This window comes from Argiope bruennichi, chromosome 9 (genome assembly GCF_947563725.1).
Source record: "Argiope bruennichi chromosome 9, qqArgBrue1.1, whole genome shotgun sequence".
In the NCBI taxonomy this organism is placed as follows: Eukaryota; Metazoa; Arthropoda; class Arachnida; order Araneae; family Araneidae; genus Argiope; species Argiope bruennichi.
In genome coordinates, this window is record NC_079159.1 from 122,959,708 (window position 1) to 122,982,116 (window position 22,409).

A 22,409-nucleotide genomic window follows, 5' to 3' on the forward strand; every position below is an offset into this window, starting at 1 on the left:
TCCCTGAATACCAAGTAGTCTTTTTTGAAATGATGAAAGTCAATCGAAATAATAATTTGAGAAGAAAATAAAGTAGATGGAAGATACGTTCTTATTCTCAAGATTGTAGATATGAGATTTTATACTAAATTCAATAGCGGGTGGACCGTCTGTCAATTTGTTTATTCATATGTAAGTAAATGCAATCGTGTAATTCTGTAAATTCTCTTGCCACCAACACCATAGATTGGCGTAAAATCTCAGAACACTAAATCTAGCGAGACAAAATTCTAGATGACAACAACATAATTACCACAAAGTTAAAAGAAAAAGTTCCAAAATTTAATGGAAACTTCATTTCATGCTTTATACATTTAATGAGAAAGGCGCTTTCATTTTTTAAAAATTTTAATGCCAGTATAGCATAGTGAAAAATTTTATCTGCATGTGTTTGTAAAGATATTTCCCTTTTCCACCTTATTTAAAAATATATAAAATTTTTTGCTCCTAAATTATATAAATATTCCTCCAAATTCCATGCATAAATGTTAATTTGTTTAGAAAAAATTAAGAAAAAAAAAAGATTCCTCCTTAACTTTGGAGAATAGTATATTTTAAAATAATTTACTTCACTGGTGGATATCTCGAATACAATAGAATGAATGATAAAGGCGCCAAATTTAATTTGTTAGCAATTATGATGATGAAATCAAAGTTAAACAAATAAAAGTGAGGTTTTTGTAACTTTAATGTTACAAAAAACCTCATAAAGCAGAGGGAAAATTTTGAATTTCTTTTTAACCTGTTGAAAACTATGTTACAAATAAAACATGTAAAAAACTTTTTTTCTGGAATTAACTAAAATGAAAAAAGTAAAGGTTTAAATTAAAACGAGATGTATTGTAAAATAAATTCTGAAATTTTGTAAGTGCTATTGAAATTGCAATCTGCTTTTTCAGGTCACTACTGGAGAGTGGCCGTACGGACAGCCTGTTAGCCGAGCTATCGCGGACGTTGGGGGTCCAGGCTGTGCAGATTCGGCCTCCGAAACTGACACCTTTGCCAGCAGTTCCGACAGAATTTTCTCCTCCAGCAGTTGTGCGCACAGCAACAGGTGGTGGGATACCTCGACTCCCAACAGCAGGAGGGGATGTCAGTGACCTTGGAGCCGCTCTCATAGCTCTTGCGTGCATCATAGTGGTTTTAGGTTTTGTTGGCATCGTCTACCACTGCTGCATGTGGTCACGGTGAGTTTTTAAATGTTTCGACTTTCGTAAAGAAATCTTAGTTTTGAAGCTAATTTTTATAAAAAACATTTTTTTCCTCCCTTCTTTGTAGCTATGTTGCCTACCGCGAAAGAGTGAAGAGATTATACGTGGCTCCACGATACGAACCTGTCTTCGTAGAACCTAGTCTTAAGGAATACGAGACACAGGTGACGTGTTTATTTATTAAATAGTGCTCAAATGAGTTGCGAATATCCATAGTCAACCCCTTTGACGTTTTCATTTCATGAGAAAGGAAGTTTTCACCTTAAAAGCTCGCATTAAATTAATTATACAATACAATTCTTAAAAACTGTGTTTAATTATTATTGTAAATTTTTGATGGGTACGGCCAGTGGCCACATGTGCTGTACCTGTGAATGTATGTACCTGTATGCACTCGTTTATTACTCAGTTGTAAGTTGATTGTAGAAGTTTCATTCATAAATCATTTTCTCTTTTACCTTGTAATCTTTGAAGTATATTACGCTATTCTTCATTTCTGGGCTTGTGTTGTTATCATCGATTTTTTTTTTTTTTTTTTTTGCATTGTGCAGTCTTTTTTTTTTTAGTCTGTTTATTTTCTATCCTTTTGATATTTGCTGATATTCACAGAATAAATACCTTGAAAGCAAATTTTGGAATTTGTATCTGCATATGTTAAAAAAGGTACAGCTCGCATGCCTAGATTTTTTTTTTTTTTTTTTTTTTTTTTAGGTTGACTCTCTTTCTTTTCCAATATAAATATGTGCTTTTAGAACAAATGAAGTTTTACTATCACTAAAGACAATATTTTAATTCCATACAGAAATGGTTTATTTAATATATACTATTCACTGACCACAAAAAATTTTTTACCGTTCGTCTATTGTAACATTTTCATACAGATGAAACATTTTTGGCTGAATTTCTAAGCATTTTTCCCAAATTCTCGAATAGAAGAAAGTTTATTTGGCAATTTTTTACGTGAAGAGTGTATTTCTATCAAAGCGAATACTTTGCAGAAGTTCTCCTTTTTCGTTGAATAAGTAACATAGTGAAAGATTTCAAGAGAAAAAAGAATATTGGGATGTAATTATCAAAAAAAAAAAAAAAACATTAATACAATTTTTTAAATAAAATATAGAAAATATATAAACAAAGAAACTCTTTGAGAAAGAAAAAAAAACCCTGACGTTCTTGTTAGTGAAGTATATATAAAATAATTTCATATCATTGTTTTCCAAAAGTAGTTCAAAAACATTTCCAGTCATACGAACCCGAATAGAACAACCCCTTGAACATGTAATTTTCTCTTTTAAATGACATTTTTCTGTTTTAGAAAAATCTAGCCCTATCAAGTTGCATGGGACATTTGAGGCGTTAATTGATTTCAAATTCCTTTCTGTATCTAACACATATAAATAACTTGATCTTAGATTAGATTTGGAAAACATATATTTTCGATCCCCAAATACTGCAACTAAGAGATAAAAAAAGATGAAACAGTAAAATGGCTGTTCTTTCTGTTGCTGTTGTTCACTGAAATGATTATCTTATGTCTTATTACTTCGCATTTCTTTTTATTATTATTATTGTATTCATTTTATTCTTTTATTATTATTATTGTATTCATTTTGTAAAGAAGAAAGAATAAATTTATTTGAATTCGTAAATTGCTTTTAAGAACCTGCTTCTGCGACCTGGCATTTGATATAAAAGGATTTCTAAATTCTAACTTGAAGAAATTTTTTTTAGATATTACCTAATTCAGAATTCTTTGTCTTTTTTACAAGAAGCATACCCTAATTCATAAGAAGTATGTATGAACCGCTTAACTGTTTTGCCCGAATGCCATACGTGCATCGATTTATCAATTTTTGATAGTTGTAAGCAAAAAGTAAACCATTCATAACGATTATAATTCAATATTAAAGTTACTTCGAATACATATTTAAGTCAAGTATTCAATGGATTTCCATTTGAATCAAAATAATAAAATATCCCCAAAATAGAAGATGTCATCTTATGAGGTAGTAAAGAAAATAAAACAGTGAAGTGGTCAAGCCATTTACAGGCTTGAAGTCACTCAAATTTAAAACCTGCTTATTTCTTTTCAGATTTATATCTAAAAATAGGAGAGAACAGCAATGAATTCCTCTGAAAATCTTATGCATGCACGATTCTTCTGGTCCCCAAATTTTGTTGCTTTATTTTACCTCCGAAAACATGAACTATGAAAGATTGAACTATGCTGTTTACTAGTTGCTGCTTTTGACTAGGCAAAGCAAAAGAACTTTACATTTAAAACGGAATACAAACACAGTACAAAGCCCCAAAACAGTACAAAAACAGTTTGTGTAAATGTGCGCGTATGTGTGTGTCTTTGTGAGTCTGACAAGCGTTTCAATCCATTTAAGATATTATTGTTTCTGGAATCATTTTAAGATATGCTGACTGGATTTTTCTTTTTAGGTTTTGCAGATGAGTATTCCTTTAGATGATGACGGAGGTGGGAGCCTGGAGGATCCTCACCTCTCCCTGACCCTTCGCGGCATGGAAGGCATCTCTTATATAGGCGGTCACGATCACAGGGATGGCACTGTTTCTGCATTCGGTGGCCACCATACTGACCACAGCTTTTCTACAGGAGGCTCCTCTCTCAACGAGAGCCGCAGCTCGCTGGGCCACAGCAGTACGGCCCGAGCCACCAGCAGTGGGGGGCCCTCGGCTCTGGAGGGAGACGCTGACCTCATGATACCTGCCAGTAATCCTTTGTTCGAGGATCCGGAACAGTGAGTACAGAAATATCCTATATAAATTTTAAATGGTAGCTCTGATTAAAGATATGTATCTGAAGCTTTAGGATGAAGGGGGCAAAAAAACTTAAGCACCATTGTTAAATTACAGCTGTTCGTAAGATGGGGAACAAACAAAGAAATTTTCCATCCTATTTTTAGGTAACAACAACAGTACTGGTTATTTTTACAAACAAAGAAAAAAAAATTCGAAAACTATACTCCTAAACAGGGTTTAAAAGTGTTTTGATTAAAAAGACATTTTTAAAAATAAATTTAACGAAAAAATACCAAATAAGGACTAAATAATTAAATAATTAAAATGATTTTTGACATTATTCATCACACGACTTTCAGAGTGAAAACAAATATTAAACAAACACGTTAAATATAACTAAATCAAACTGAAACTTCTGTTTCACTTTGGTTTAGTTATATTTAACGTCCCGTTCTGAAGCAACACTAGGGCTATTTTGGGACGGGCCTCGTAATTTTTAGCCGCGGTTGTTTGATGGCAGCGGCGCCTGGTTGGTGCCTCCCTCTATGGGCTTTCGCGCTAAGCCGGCGGGATGGCGTTTGGCCCCGGTGGATGCTGCTGCTCTTTGGTGGAATCGAGTCTCAAGCATGAGGTTGTAGCGATCGATCTAATTCTCTCAGAGAAAGCGCGCCTAAGTTTGATATGCGTTTCATCTCCATTAATCATAAATTGGCCTTGAATGAGCAGCATGACTCACTTTCCCGCCTCTCGGGGAGCGGAGAAAAACATAACCAGAGTAGCTCCGAGGTAGAGAGCGTGCGATGTTGTTGTGTGTCTAATAAAGATATATTTTTGATATAACCGAAGAGTGATTGCTTCCAAACCCTTACATGGAGTCAGATCATGACAAATAACATTATGGACTAATCGATCTTCCTCAAGGTCCTCCAGTTCGGAAGCCGAGACCTTACCACCAGGCCATCACGGCATCCATATATTTCAGAAATAACGCACTCTTTAAATTTTTAAGTATGTCATAATTTAGTTTAAATTTTAAAAATTCGTTGATTTCTAATATATATATATCTATATTTTTGCATTTGAAATCACCACATTAAATATAATCAAGATAAATTCAAAAATTTCAGACACGAAGCAAACAGAAAAAAAAAAAAGGTGCTGGTCTATGATAGAATTTTTTTTTAAAACCATCTTTCTGCCAAATGAGTAAATATATCACCATATTTTTCTCTTTCGCTCTCCGATCCCTTTTCATTGCTTGAATTCAACTTGATAACAAAATTCCTCAAATATTTGAGATATCTTTTCAAGGAGATTCGACTGCGGATACGATAGCTACAGATTTGCTCTTTGATAGCCACATGCCAAATATCAGTTAAATGAATTAGAAATAAAATTGGGTGAATTAAATTCTCAAAAGAAAACCTATAGAATATTAGTAAATCATCCAATATGCAATTATTTCATATTAAAAAGAATGTATCAATTTTCGGTTCGATTTTTTTAATGTTATTTATCATTGTTTTAATGATTTTATAATTTACTGAATGGCTCTTCCTCCTTTTGCTTCCATGTCCATAGTATATTTAGCCACGTATCTTTTGTTGAGTTTTGTTCTGCTTTCTGTGAACTTTAAATAACTTTGATACTTTTGAATAATTGATACCTTGTTTTGTTAGTTATGTGTGAGAGAAGTAGAAAGATCGCTTCAATACATTTTGGAAACTTCAAGTTGTTCTTTTATGTGCATGTTTCTTTAGCTTTTGGACGCGTATTGTCGTAATGATTCAACTCAGAACCCATAAAGATGTCTGTAGATTTCGCGCCTTTTCTTTATATAGTATTTTAACTTTTAGAAATTGAAATAATCTGTTTTTCAACTTACATAACCTAAATTTATAAATCATTCAGATTCATAATAATCCATTTTAGTTTATCAGACAGATCTGTAGTTCAGTATAAATTATTCAAAACGTCAGTTCAGATCGAAACGTTGAATTAAAACCTTAGATTTGAAATGAACTATTGTAATGCTTTTACCCTGCTTCTATGGGTGGCATTAGTTTTCAATCAATAGCGTGTGTGTGTGTGCTTGATTTATTAGTTTTTTTGGAATATTTTGTCCTTTCATTTACTACTCCACTGGAGTGATTGCTAGTTGAGAATTAGATTTTTTAATAGTTATAGGCAGTTAGGATGCAATTTTTAAACACTTTTATTTAAATTTTTTCATATTTATAAAAATGCAGTCTGCAATCAATTTCTTAGTATTACTTTTTCTTCATTTTAAAATTGATTTTCTGTCTAGAGTTTTGAAATCTTGCAAAATCATGGATTTTTGATTTCCGTATTTCCACAAATTTAATTAGAAATTGTGCGATTTATATATTTTGATTCTATGCAACCTGTTGTCGAAATAACTTTAATAATGGATTATAAGTTGAAAATGACTAGCATAAGCTTTTATGATTGTACTAAATATGCACCATTTTAAAAACTGACTTTTATTAAATTTCAGGGAGGAAGAATTTTCCGGATCTCTGAAAGACGAAGGGGAAGTTGCCCTTGTAGAAACGCACGAACCACCCCACAGGTCTAAAAAGTACACCGCGGAGAACACCACGGAACTTTGAAAGCATCTGTAATCGGCGGCCTCATCTCTACTTAACATGCGTTTGCCATCAGCACCTGTGGAAGAAATTCGGGTTTAGTGAAGCCAGGAAGAAGCGTTTCTCTAAGATTTTTAAATATGCCAGCCAAGGGGAGCTGAGAACAGACTGCAATGAGAAAGGAAAAAAAGGAGGCGTCTAATGAAAACTTCCAAAATCTTGCATATCACAAAATGTCATTTGGTTTATATATTCCTGGGCACGAATTGATAAATCGTCGCTGTTCATTTAGGAAACAGAATGGCAAAACGATTATCCATTTCCACGCCAGGTGTATACGACAAGAATAAACCGTTAACTCATCATGATGAAGATTTTCATCTAGCGACATTTGTTAAAATAATAGTTTTCACAGTCTTCATCTAATGCAGAGTGACTGATTCATTGTAATCTTCAGTCTGTGATAAGCAATTTTTTATTGTATAGAATAGATCCTTATTTGTACTTATATGCGAGTGAAACTGAAATTTTGTGTGTCAGAAACATTTGAGTTGTTTGCGACTGCTTCGGAAAATGCAATATTCTTTTAATGAATTTTCGATTTCATTCACATCTGTGTGACTGGCGAGATCAGCTGTGTTCTTTGACAGTTTCACTTGCTCCTGGTCTCTCATCACTGTGTACATATTTTCTGTGCTGTGCCATACATAGTAATTTCGAGTAGCCAAAAGGAAACAGGTCGCTGCTTTCTTGTAAAGAATTTTAGATTGCGCTCTATAGAAGCATTTGATAATATGTGCCTTGCAGTGAAAATTACTTAATTTTAGAGTTAATAAAGGCATTTCATACAAAATACGACGCCAAGCAATTTTATACCCCTATAGTTTCATTTATGGGATTTTCGATCGTAAAGACATTGATGGTCTATTATTTGGATATTGATTTAAGAAAATTAAAAATCACAATGGTTTTTTTTTCCTCTAATAACTTTCAAACAGTGATTCAAATTCAATCCAAAGATTTATTGTGATGCACAAGTTGAGATTAAAAAAGAAAAAGAAGAGAGTTAAAAGTGCAATATGTTTGAACGTTTAAAGATCTTGCTACCTTGGAACTTGACAAGACTGAACGCACCTTCATTTGGAAAAGAGGGCTTTCAAACAGTGCTAACATTTTCAATTGAAGCTTCTTAATAGCCCATCTAAAAATAATCAAGCTGGTTGGAAACAAGCAATTTTGTAGTCACTAAAACACCGTATGTTTTAAAAACTCAAAAATATTGATAGACGCCATTTTTTGACACAAACATTTTATTTTAGCGAATATAATAAATAACTAATTTCTCTCTCGTTTATTCATATTCTTACCTTGCAAATTTTATCTTGTATTTGCCAGCAATATTTTATTTTAAAGACAGCCCAAAAAATCTTTGATACGAGTTTAATATTGATATACATTCAATTTTTCTGGAGAAAATAATTTGCGAAAAAGAAAAATTTCTTATTATATTTTAAAGAAATGAAAAATGTGCTTATTTTTGATTTAAACAAACAACTTTAGCCTATTATTTCGATAAAGACTTACTTTGTTATTCCAATGTAACTATGAATGTGTTTAAAAAAATATTTTTTCCGAAACAAATTTCCATTTTCTATTTCTACAATATATATATATTTTTGTTACTCATTATAATGTATCTTATATTTTGACTTCGCTTCAGCTTTTAAGAATAAATTTTTTGGCTACATATTTTTATTAATAAAAAATAAATATTCTTTTACTAGATTTTAGGATACAAGTGGCAAGGCATAAATTATGTTACATAACAAATCATTTTTTATTCATTTCAATAAAAGTCAACAGAAAATAATAAATGAAGTCATTTTTAACGAGTTTTCATCGTATACTGCCGCTGAAAACATTTTCCATCCATTCAAAAAATTATAGTCATTCCGTCTTAAAATTTCTCAACATAATATATAACTTCCTGAGTTTCTTAGATGATTTGGTTATGATTAATGATAAGTGAATAATAATGTTTTTATTATAAGAACTATTAGCTATTACTATTATTTTTTTATATAAAAACGAGTAAAAACTTAAAAAAAATTCAAAGAACCATAGGAGAAAATTTTCTGGATATACTTCTTTTTTGACTTGAAAAGTATCGCAGAAAATAAACCTTGCTTCATATTGTTTAGCCTAAGTGGGATTAGGAGAATCTTAAATAAACCAAACATTGTATAATATGTTGATTAGAACGTTATATAATGAGCTGATTTTAAACTGACCAGTGAAATTAGTTTACAGTCATCAACGGTTGCACAATTAAATCTTTGCATCGCACTTTATGAATTCCCACTGAGAGTGTTTTTTCTTAATTACCAAATTAAAAGTTGTTTTATTTTATTCATTATCATGCAACGCTTCATTTTTTTTTCTTTTCAAACTGTACATTGAACCGGATCACTAAAAAAAATGTCTCAACTAGAAATAAGAGGTATGGTGATCAATAAAGTGAAAGTGGAATTAGACCATCAGATGATTGTAAAGCACAATGAAAGCCTTGAGAAAGCTTCTCAAATGATCAAGAAAAATCATTGTTGTTTTAATTGATATGTTGTATATTATGTAAAAGTAATTTATTATTTATTTGAATAATTTTATCTGTTATTAAAACTTTAGATTTCTATAACAAAACTACAATCGTTTTCATATTTATATCGAAACAATGTTGCCATTGTATTTTTGACTATGCATTTAATAAATTGTTATTATTTGTAAAATAATTTTTTCTTTTGATCTGAAGTTGATTTGTTTGAAATTTTTAGAAATGAACTTCTCAAAATAATAAATGCAACTACAGACAACAACAAGACAAATTTGAAGAGTTCAATACTAATTTATATAATTCCAACTGTGATGATTGCTATGCCAATTCCGTTTTTCTGAATCCACAAAAATTTCGTAAAAATGCTAAATTTGCTGCAGATAAATTTAACGCTCATTCGTTAAACATTTTCAAAGTTTATAAATCATTTATCCAAAAAAAAAAAGTTGATGAAATAGAAATTGATTAAACAATAAAGCTTGGAACGTACCAAATATTGTGTAAGACCTGCAGTAATTTATGCATTTTACAACAAAAGCACTAAAAGTAATATTTCTGTTTTCTCTCTCTTGTGAAAAATACTTGTTAAATAACCAACAATCTGAATTCATCTTCTGGGGACACTCCGACGAAAGTGAATGTCTTGCTTACATCATTGCTCATGGATTAGATCTTCACAATTTCTTCTTTAAAACGTGCCCAAGTTTCTCTTTCCACAGAAATGTTCATTCTCAAATTTGCGACTCTTTTTCGGCTTTTCTTTTTGAAGGATCAAAAATCTTGGGTGCTTAATAAACTTCTATTATGCTTCATGGACTCTTCATAGAATTTCAGTATGGAAAGCATCGGTGGAGAGATGATTTATTAATTCCTCTCTATGTGGGAAAGCTCAAATTGATTATTTGTAGAACCTAAATCTGAGACCCCCTCTAAGATATAGTTATTAATCGTAATTGAAATATTTTGAATTACGATATATAGTTGTGTTAAAATTGAAGATTAAAAGCTCCACAGAAATAAAATTAGACAATAAAAAACCACATTTTAAAATTTTAATATTGGTTTTCTTCTTCCAGTAATATGAAGTTATTGAGAAAAAATTAACATTTTTATGTCTTTTTATTTAATTGAAAATCTAAATCTAACTAAAATTTTGAAACATTTCTAAGTAAGCCCCGACTGCCTAAGAAGTAACCAAATGGCAAATATAGGCGATTTTGGTCCAAATTAAAAATTAGCTAAACTGTTGAAACCATGACTCTACAATGTTTAACAGTTTTATATATAAAAGAAAAAGAAAAACATTATATATTTCTTTAATAATCAATTATTCAATCTTAATAATTTAAAAATCTTATTAATTACTATTCAGAAGAACTTCCGATAAACGCATTTTAATGTTACTGCTTGGCGCTTTATCTAGACTGAGTGGAGTTTCCACTCTAGAATTTGCAACAAATAATAGTCATTGGAAAAAAGTGAGAGGTGTTCTCAGTATTTGGTAGGTCACTCAGAATGAGAGCTCTCTTCTTAGCTGTTTACTGTAGATGAATTACATTGGACGTAAGCTAATTCAAACGTTCATTATATAAGCGGATCTAAATTTCTTAGTGCCATAATGCATGAAACAACTTTCAGCATCAACCACCGAAATTGGCCTTTTCGGTGTTATGGCCGAAATTGGCATTTTAGTTGAAATCCTCGTAGTTTAAAAAAAACTATTCGTCGGTTTCGATACTCGAACAGGAGATCAGCAAAAAGGTGAGGTAAAATACTCCCTCGCTATAACCACCAAGCCAAGCTTCTCTCGACGTAAACCTGGGTCTAAGATTATTTATACGATTAACTTCTTCAAGATTCAAATACGATGGAAGTTTCGCTTAAAAGCACAATGCTAAGAATAAGAATGACCTTTGCACATGTGCATGATCTCGAATCTTAAAATTTCAATTAAATTATTATATATTTAGAGTAATATTTTTTATAAAGAATGAAAGTCGGACGAATTTGTAGCAATTGTTGAATTGGCATAGAGAAAAATAATAATAAAAAAATAAATAAAAAGAATAACGTGTAAAACTCTTCGGCGATTTCGAGAATCGAAATGAATACCAGTAAAAAGCAGCGGTAAGAACTTTGTCGTTCTATCCACCCGGCAACACACTTATCAAATAGCGCTTGGGTCTAAGATTCTAAAAATTCGGATCCGCAGTGATCGGCGTGGTTGATATTTTCTTGTACTCTTCAAAATATGGCTATAAAATGAAAAATGATGGATAATTTCTGTTGAATGTGATGATCAAGTGTAGCTGAAACCCTGGAGTAACAGGTTTTTGAATTTTATTCCAAAATTCTTTAGCATCTTAGAAGTTTTTGACTTTCTGAAGTGTAGTTGTGGCCGAAACGCCCACTTGTTTGGGTAGCCATTTTGTTGTTTGTTTACCATTTTAGAAACTGCTATCGATATCTGCGTTCAGTGCATGAACTATTTGCAGGACTCGGATATTGTTCTTCTGTATCGAAAGATTTCTTTATTGTGCAGACTCTTATTTTGTGATTTTTTACCCATTTTAAATTCCAATTTATGGAAAGTGTCCATAAATGTGTTGATTATTAGTTGACAACAAAATTGTTTGGAAAATATCAGTTCTCTTTAGTGCATCTAATTAGAAGAAATTCTTGTTACACTTTTGATAGTTTTTTGGTGCAAAAAAAAAAAATATTGATTTTATTTGGACAGTTTTTTTACATTCTTTTCTAATAATTCAAATTTAAAATTGGGAAAGCTTTCCAAACATTTCGTTAAAAGCTTGCTTAAGCTTTACTCTCTGTTGCACTAGAAATTTAGACTTTGTGGGGAAAAAAATGGAATCAGACATAAACAAGACGGATAGGGAACACTTTGCTGATGATAGCGATATTCTAACTGATGATGAGAATTTATTTTACTCGCCAAAAGGAGCGGGAATGATAATCCCCGATACACCAACTCCAAATAAAGGATTTAAAGGATTGACATATAAAGACTTTAAAAAATCGTCGGATTCTGATTCAAATGAGATAATTGAACCGTCAATGCAGACGGACAGCAAAATGCAAATGGCCACAAAACGGAAAAAGAAAAATGTAAAAATGAAAACAGGGGAAAATCTCCCTAAAGATAAAAGACCGTGCATTCCTCTTAAAGCCAAAGAGAAAGAAAGTAATGATGGTATTGCAAATGCTAAAAAAGCAAAAAATGTAGATGCAAGTGAAAACGAAATACCAGAGGAAAATAAGCAACCCTTTGGACCACTGGGAATATTGGAAACATTTGAAAATATTATCAGTAAATATAGGATTGAAGGTAACGCGGCTGAAGAATTGAGAGACTTATTTTTGAAAGTTTTGTCAAATTCTTCAGCAACCAAAATGAATTCAACAGATGATAATCCTGGACCAACATTCGCAAATGTGGTGAAAACTCTTAACAGTGATGGTATAGCGGGAAAAAAAAATTCCATTAAAACCAGGTTTAACGTTTATTAGAAGGATCCAAGCCTCTAAAAAGCTGTTGGGGGAAGAAAGGAATCAAATTCAACAAAAAATAATTAACGCGAATGAAAACGATAATAAAACAACACCATTGCTAAGACCTAAAGCAAACCTGCCTACACTGGTGGTTAGACCAATTACAGAGGAAATTGACACATCGATTAAAATGAGAAAGACGTTAGAAGCGAATATCAGCCCAAAGGGGATGGAAATTAAAATTATGGGTTTGAAGCCAGCAATGGGAAATGGAGTTCTGATTCAAGTTGAAACACCAGAAATGGTAACAAAGTTAAAAGATGCTATTAACAGTCATACAAATTTGCAAAATGTATGCAAGGCTACTACTCCACAGATAAGAATGCCTCAAATCATTATATATGATGTGGAAAAGAGTGAGAGACCCAGGGAGGAGGAGGAATTGGATTTTCTCAATCAAATCAGGCTAAGCAATGACATAGTAGGGAATATGCGGGTTCTATTTAGGAAAAAAGGAAGAGGCAGCTCGTCTCACTGGGTTATAAGTTTGGACCCCAAAGCGTTCCGAATAATTAAAGATAAAGCAAGATTACAGTGTGGTTTCGGATCGTATAGATTTAGAGAATTTGTGGAACCCCTTAGATGTTTCAAATGTCTCAAATTTGGGCATGTTCGATCTAAATGTATGCAAAAAGAAGATAGCTGCTCCAAGTGCTTGGAAATGCATAACTATAAAAATTGCACAAAGCAAAATCCAGAATGCAGAAACTGTAAAGAATATCGCAAAAGAACAAAAATTATGATTCGAACGGATCATATTGCAACATCGGAGCATTGCCCTGTATTTATCAGGGAGAGAGATCAGTTGATTAAACAGACGAACTATGTATAATAAGCCTTTCAATGATTACTCTTGGCGTGTTATTCAACATAATATAGGTCGGGGTAAATATGCAACAAAGGAACTCCCAAATTTGTTTGGGGACAATATTCCAGATGTTTACTTGTTACAAGAACCATATACAATGAAAGGAAAAATAATAGGACTTCCCCTAGGATGGAGAATAATTTCTCACCCTTACGGGAAGGCGATTATAGCAGTAAGAAACCAAGATATTTCTGTTTTGACAAGATTTACTAGCGAAAACATAGTAGCAGCCAATTTATCAGTGGGAAATAGTGAAATTACTATGGTATCGGCATACTTCCCACCGACTCACAATAAAGAAGAAATCTGCAGAGAACTTGGAAATCTGTTTGAACAGTTGGGGACATCATCCATACTTATTGGAGGAGATTTCAATCTTCATAGTCGACTGTGGGGAAATGAAATTCCCGATCATAGACCACAAGATGAAGCCGGCTCGTTTATAGAATTCATTTTTAAGAAGAACCTTGTTATTTGGAATGATCCAAACTCATTGCCAACGTTCCAATCTGCACGTGGAAGAAGCTGGATTGATGTCACCTTATCAACCAAAGACCTGCATGACAAAGTGATGGGCTGGAAGGTAATCCAAAGTACTTTGAGTGACCATGGCTTTTTGGATTTTCAAATTAATATGGGTGACAAAGTTGTTTCAGCAGAAAGATTTAAATTAAGCAAGTGGAAAATTCGAAAAATTAGTTTTCAAGTGGCTGAAAAATATGCTGATATAAGAGAAACAATGCAAAGGATAAAGACTAAAAAAGATTTAGAAGTATGGGTAGAAGAATTTACAGAATTCATTCAAGGAATTAGCCAAAGATCGAACAGTAAAGAGACAAATCATCTCAGGGTCCCCTGGTGGGACACTGAACTGGAGAAACAAAGAAAACTGACAAGAGCCTTGCGGCATAGATACCAACGATGTAAAAACACTGAAGAGAGAATGAAGAGAAGACAAATTTATAAAAAGAATGAATCAATATACAGAGGGATGTTAAGAAAGAAAAGTATTGAATGCTTTGAAAAGTTATGTAGCGAAATAACGAGAATGAACCCTTTTGAGCTACCTTATAAATTAGCGGCAGATAAAATGAAAAGGAAAACAGTTTTGCACGGTGTCAAAAAACAGGATGGTACAAAAACCAATAATACAAAAGAAACTATAGAAACTATTGTGAGATGCCTTTTCAAAGAGGAACAATCCCAACAAGAAAGTAAAAAGCAGAAGAAAATGAGGAAAAGTATTGAGTTATATAAAACAAAAGAAAAAGATAAAATATTTACAATAAATGAAATAAGAACAACGATTAATAAAATGGCCAAAAAGAAAACACCTGGATTAGACAACATCCCAATGGAGATGCTTGCTGAAATTAACAGAAAGAATCCATTCATACTTTTAGAGTTATACAACAAGTGCCTAGAATTAGGTGCGTTCCCTAATCAGTGGAAGGTAGCAAAACTGATTTTAATTCCTAAAACTAATAGAGACTTAGAGGATCCTAAATCCTATAGACCAATTTGTTTGCTAACCACAGCAAGTAAAATCTTGGATAAACTGATAACTCAAAGAGTACAGCACTTATTAACGGCACAAAATAGACTGCATCATGATCAACATGGTTTTAGATATAACCACTCTTGTGAAACAGCACAAAATGCACTATGGAATAAAATAAAAGGTGCGATGAATCAAAAACTAAAAACAACAGTTATATCTTTGGATGTAGCTGGAGCATTTGATTCCGTATGGAGGAAAAGCATTTTATATGCCCTTATAAAAATGAATTGCCCGAGCAATCTTTTTGAATTGATTAAAGATTACTTAAATGAAAGGAAATGTATTTACCAAGATGGAGAGAATAATTGGGAATTTATAATGGATAGAGGAGTGCCACAGGGCTCGTGCAGCGGACCGTTATTCTGGAACTTGGTTATGAATTCTGCATTTAAAATCAATCTTCCAGTGAACTGCTTTATGCAGGCGTATGCCGATGATGTGCTACTAATAATCTCGGGAAGAACAAAAGATGATCTGGAAATTAAAGGAAAACAAATAATTCATAGGCTAGTAAAATGGGGCAAAATTCATAAACTTGAGTTTAATGAAAGGAAAACAATTCAAATGCCTATTACATTTGGAGAACGTTTAAAATTAACAGATCCGCCTAACATAAAAATAGGCAATAACAACATAAATGTGTCAAATCAAATTAAGTACTTGGGAGTTACATGGGACAGTAAATTAACATTTACGTCACATTTTAATAAGGTCAAGAAAAAAGTGGATGTATTAACATATAAACTAGTGACAGTTGCGGATAAATTTTATGGAAAAAGGAAATACCATCTAAGAAGAATCTACACTGGGGCCATTGAGCCATTTGTTCTTTTCGGGCACGGAGCATGGGGACATCGGCTAAATCTAAAGAAAATCAGACAAACATTAAATTCAATCCAACGGCGCCCTCTCATCATTATGTCTGGGGCTTATAGAACCATTTCTACAGAAGCCCGTCAAGTGATAACGGGAATTTTGCCAATGGACCTCAGAGCAACGGAAATTTTCACTAAATTTCAAATAAGAACTTCTAGTAATAAAGTTAAAATAGGAAACAAATGCTTCAGCAAAAATGATTATGAGATGTATTTTGACAAATTCGAACAACATCCTGCAGAATGGTTTATTCACGGTTTTCAAGTTAAAATCCCAGATATGGATGGAATAGAAATTTTTACAGATGGTTCAAAAGATGAAAATAAAGTAGGAGCTGCAATAGTAGTGTACTACTATGGGAAAGAGATCGATAAAAGTCTTGTGAAATTATCGAACCATGCCACAAGTTTCCAGGCAGAAGTGCAAGCTTTAAAGATGGCCATTGAATATTGTGAAAGGGTGGAGGACGGACAGAAGTGCTCAATTTTTTCAGATTCTCTCTCAGTCCTACAAGCCATACAATCTTCTCACAATTGTAATAAGGAAATATGGACGATAAAAGAAAAGATAAAAAGTGTAAAAACTAACAAGTGGATAGAGTTGAATTGGGTTAAGGCCCATATTGGGATCTATGGCAATGAAAAGGCGGATCAATATGCAAAGTTGGCGGCACAGAAAGAGGGTGTTGATATGGTTGTCCCCAAATCAAATGGTGTCTTAAAATGGGAAATAAGAGAAGAAATAAAGCTGCAATGGTTTGACAGATGGTATATGTCCAAGAACGGAAGAGTAACTTTCGATTTTATTCCTAATCCAGAAATAAAAATAAGAAGATACCATCCACTGATAATTCAAATTATATCAGGACATGGGAGATTTCCTGCATATTTCCAAAGATTTGGAAGAATGCAGGACAATAAATGCATTTGTGGAGGAATCGGTACTGTTTACCACTATTTAAAGGAATGTATTGAAATTTCGGAGTTAAGAAAAAATCTGAAAATTATAAATAATGACTTAAGTACAGTACTGATGGTACCAGGTAATCTTAAAACTCTGAAGGACATGATGTCAAAAATTGTCAGTTTTTTACCAACTTTTTGAGAGTTTGTAGATAAGGCAGAAGGACAATAATTGACCACTTTGTGGCCAATTACCTAGAGGAGAATGTCAGTTTGACAAATCGGTCAATGAAAGGATGGACAATACTCAAGATAGCAGTCGGCCACAACAAATCCTGTCGATACTGCTACGTTCAGTGGTGGCGGGGTGGTCGGCTGTACGCAAGAAGAAGAAGAAGGGTCTAAGATTCTTAACACGATTAAACTCTTCAAATTTCAAATACAAGGGAAGTTTCGACGAAAAATACAATACTAAGAATAGGAATGACCTCTGCGCATGTGCATGATCTCGAATCTTAAAAATTTTATTAAATATATTCGAAGCATTTTTTTTATGAAGTAAAGTATTCTTATTTTTTTTATTGCTATTCTCCATACTATGTCTACAATCACTGCGAATTCGTCCAATTTTAATACTTGAAAAAAGAAAGTTCCTTCAGAGTATATGAAATTTAATAATTTGCATTGAAACTGATATTTTTAAAAACATTTGTATTTTAAAATGTGGTAAAAATTATTTCCGTGATAAAATGTTTTGAAGGATATAAAGCTAAAATGCTTGCTGATTTTTGTTTCATTTTTACCTAAAAGAAACTGATTTACTTCTGTGTTTGGAAAAGATTACTACGGCCTTTTTTTTTTTTTTTTTGAAAAGTATGGATGCCAAATTTCATCTGCATTATTTAGTAAAAAAAATATTCATCTTTATATGTATAAATAATGTTGACTAAAATTTTATACTAAATGATTTGCGAACGAGACAAAGGAAATATTTTTAGTTAGCAGAGATACTAGCTGCATAGAATAGCTGCTTTGAATTTATGCAATAAAATCCAATTCGAAATAATACAGTGATTTCTTTTTGTTTTGCTTTTAATCATATTTCTTATGCAAATTTCTATACCAATTAAAAATAATTGTACAGATAAATGTCCATTCATTAAGGTTCTCTCCAAAAATCATTGAATCAAGAATATTAACTTTGGTGCAATCATACCATTGGAGATCAGAATACATACTTAGGATGTATTTTTGAAAAATGTAATTAGAATTATAATCAATTAAAAATGGAACTATATTATCATTTATAGATCAATATAATTATATTATCACTTAAAGGTATAAAAATATTATCATTTAAAGGCAATTTTTAAGTCATCTTAAATAAAATAAAAAAAGTATTTTTCAAATGTTTAGTTGTTATGCAGTCTTGTTCTTAATTTTGGCATTTTTTTAAAAATATTTTTAAGCATAATTTTTAAAAATGCTTTGTAACATTGTAATGAAAATAATCTAATCTTATAATCTACTATTTATAATAATATAATCTAATTATAATCTATAATCTGATCCTTCAGAAGATTTACTGTTTATGTAAAAATTATATTCTTTTGATAAATCTATTTTTTTTGTCATAATCTTAATTTTTTTTTAGTTTACATCAATTAATCTTTTATGGAGATTATATAATTCATTTATTTATTAAAATAATATTCACTTTAGCAAAATAACGACATGGTTGTAATTTGAATTTAAATTATGCATAGCTAAAAGACAAATATTCTTCATTAAACAACTGAAGCTGAGTGAGTTATTCTATATAAAAAAATTTGTTCCAATTATTGATATTTTTTGTTCCTCTTTTTTTGTGTGTGTATGTAATAAGGTAACTAATTCATCTCTTGATCTTTTTCGAAAATCAATACCTTTAACTTAAGAAAAATTAAGTCAATGAATTTTAAACTGAGTTGTATAATTAAACTAATACAGGTAATAAGTTGTGTAAATCAGCTGATTGCCAAAATCGGCTAATATTCAATATAATGAAAGCAAATTAAAAACAGAGAAACAAAAATTTCAGTTCGGATCTTTGCAATTTTTTTTCCTTCTTTTGCTATATAAGCGTGCCCTACTCTCACTTAATTAAAAATAGAAATACATTACACTGCCGAGTATCCAGCCTAATGTGACGGAAGGGCAGGCCAGATAGCAACAAAGTCGGATAGGCCGGAGTTCTATGAACTCATTTCTTTACCCACCAAAACTAGAAGACAAAGCTTATATACCAAAACTCACTGTAATAATAAGTACTTTCTTACTTCTTATTGGTGCTAAGCCCTCCATTTATCTCAAACCACATAGCATGTGAACGCGGCCGCGGTCCAGTGAATCAGAGAAACAATTGCCGGTAACATGTCAAAATAGAAGGCTCCGTACTGGTAGTTTATATATATTTATATACTGCACTGCACATTTCAAAAAATTATGAGAGGAAAAAGTAAGTAAAAGGATATAAACATTTTAACATAAATTCTGAAATGCTCAACTTAAATATAGGAAACAAACAAAACATTAACGGAAATCGTAGGCCTAATTCTTAAGAAAATTGTCTCAAACTGATTTCATTTTTCACTAATAAATGATTACACGGATATTAAAATTTAATCTTAAGATAAGAGTCAAAACTTACAGTTTTCAGTTTTTGAAAAAGTCCTTTAATGGATGACTGCATTTGCATTTTACCTGCCTCATTTTTCACTAATAAATGATTACACAGATATGAAAATTTAATCTTAAGATAAGAGTCAAAACTTACAGTTTTTAGTTTTTGAAAAAGTGCTTTAATAGATGACTGCATTTGCATTTTACTTGCCTGTATTTTAGCTTTCTACGTTTTAACTCGTAGCAGACGTCTACTTACAATGCCTAAGCAATGTTGCCAATGGCCTTGTCTTCCTCATTTTATTACGATAAAAAGAAAACTAGGCCGGATAATCACTAACCCGATACTTACTATATACAGGGTGTCTCAAAAATCTTGCCCGCGGTTTTATTCCTGAAATATTGATCGTAGACATATACTGTAAGTTACAAGGTTGAGTAAAAAAAGGTAGAAATTGCTATGAAATGAATTAAAGTTTTCAGGGGATTAAACTTTAAAAAATACAAAATTCAAATTTTTATACGGACCCCGTACAAAAAAAATTCCTAGTGAGTAAAATGTGCCGCATTCTCTAATAAGGTCATGAACGAAATTTCAGCATTTTATCACAAAAAGTCTCAAAGATATGAAACTACGTAAATGCTGATTTAAACCACTTTTCGATGCCTGGATACGAGTTACCAAAGAGAAAAAACCCATGGCGGATGTTCGTGTTTTAGGGGTCGTACACAAATTAACAAAGAAGGAATGATTGAATAAATAAATAATAATTTTACTATTTATTGCTTCAAAAATATTAAAAATGTGTAGAAATAATAACTTAAAGGAAAGATTACATAAGGAAAGACTACTTTAATGAAGAAGTACATAAGATTTTTTACAAGTTCACTGACTGTGCTATTTTTAAGTTATATTCTGTAATTCATGATATAAAATTTAAAAGTATTTTTCAGGAAGCATAGATTTTAAAATTTGTATTTAAAACTAAAGATCTGAAGCATATTTAATTTTCTTATGATGCATTCCTGCGTCGCGTCATCTGCACTGAAGCTGTAAACATTTGCATTTTAATTTGTGATTGATCCTTCTCCAACTTTGTGTTAACATATCTTTGACAATTTTCATGATAAATTGATCCTTCTCCAACTTTTAACATATCTTTAAGAATTTTCAAGATAAAATTCTGAAATTTTGTACATGACCTTATTAGAGGATGGGGCGCATTTTACTCACTGAGAATTTTTTTGTACGGGGTCCGAATAAAAATTTAAATTTTGTATTTTTTAAAGTTTAATCCCCTGAAAATTTTAATCGATTTCATAACATTTTGTACCTTTTTTTTACGCAACTTTGTAATTTACAGTATATGTCTACGATCAATATTTAAGGAATAAAAGCCACGGTCAAGGTTTTTGAAACACCTTGTATATATAAAATTTTTTTGAACCACCTTTCGCAAGGACAGCATATTTTCAGGCTGCCCATTCGTTTCAGAGCAGGGTATCTAAAGACGTAATAATCTAAAAGATTTTTACGGCTAAGCCTTGTAGAGAAGAGGTTGTGTGCTTTTAATGTAAAAATTCTTGTTATTTTGTTTACATGGTTTATAAAAGAATATTTTTAGTTACATATTTTTATTAAGTTACAAATCTTTTGGCTTTTATTTGTGCTCTAAATCTCTTGGTACCGATTAGACTAATATTTTGGTGGTATCTGAAGATATTTTACTCCATTTTTTTTGCAATACTTATTTTAAACGGGCTTTGTTTCTATTCATTTTTGTTTGATTGTTTTTAGACCACTGTTTCGAATACAACCCCAAATTTTTTATGACATTGATGTCGGGGAACTGTGATGGCGTCTGGGGACTCTGATGGTAACTGATGTTTACATTAAAAAGACACTATATCTTGACGATATGTCATTGTCGCGCTGAAATATGAAATTTCTATCTAAACCCAAATTTCTCTCTCTTTTACATTGTTGCGAAAATATTCAAGTAAACAGTATGCTTCATAATATCATCTATAAAACTAAATTTCTTAACAACAATGGAACAATGGTTGAAACAATGGAACCTAAACCATGACGGAGCCACTACCAAAGCCTGACTAATGCAGGGGCATACGGGGCACTTGCCCCGGGCCCCCACATCAGAGGAGGCCCCCAAATCGAATTTATTTTACATTTCAGATTATTAGAAAATCAATAAAATGGACAGAACATTTCATTCTGGGGAAGGGACTTGATAGCTATTTTAGGTTCTAGCCAATTTTCTTTTTATATATCTATAATGAGATGAAAAATTTAAATACTTCCATAAAGTTCGGTTCTTCATTACTAAAGCAGTAAAACAGAGGGAGGACCCACAAAGAAGTATTTGCCCTGGGCCCCAGTTAGGCTAAATCGGGCCCTGGCCACTACCATATTTAACTGTAAGATGTAAATTTTTTTGGATTCAATGCAGTATTGGTCTTTCTCCATACGAATGTGACGACCGTCAGTGCTGAAAATGTTGAATTTACTTTTATTCACTAAATGTAATTTTCTCTCAAAAGTTATAGGCTTTTAATTGATCAGATTTCCAAACTCCAAACGCCTTTTCTGGTTTTCAAAAAATCAGTTTATGCTTAGGTATAATTTCTTTATTATTCAGCATAAATTAAAGATTTAAACCATTATTCTATTCCCTGTTTTATACTTTCAAAGATAACGGTACCGATTGCTGAGT

The 22,409-nt window shown here is 31.9% G+C and overlaps 1 protein-coding gene across 1 annotated transcript in view; it reads left to right on the plus strand.

Annotated features, from left to right (window-relative positions):
• Positions 1 to 7,572, plus strand: part of LOC129983985 (cadherin-99C-like) — a 103,448-nt gene extending 95,876 nt beyond the window's left edge. Inside the window, exons 33-36 of the mRNA XM_056093723.1 lie at positions 939 to 1,226; positions 1,318 to 1,414; positions 3,699 to 4,018; positions 6,538 to 7,572. Of these exons, the coding sequence (XP_055949698.1) occupies positions 939 to 1,226; positions 1,318 to 1,414; positions 3,699 to 4,018; positions 6,538 to 6,652 (820 nt within the window). The 3' untranslated portion in view covers positions 6,653 to 7,572. The remainder of the gene's footprint in view (positions 1 to 938; positions 1,227 to 1,317; positions 1,415 to 3,698; positions 4,019 to 6,537) is intronic.
• The last annotated feature ends 14,837 nt before the right edge of the window (positions 7,573 to 22,409 follow it).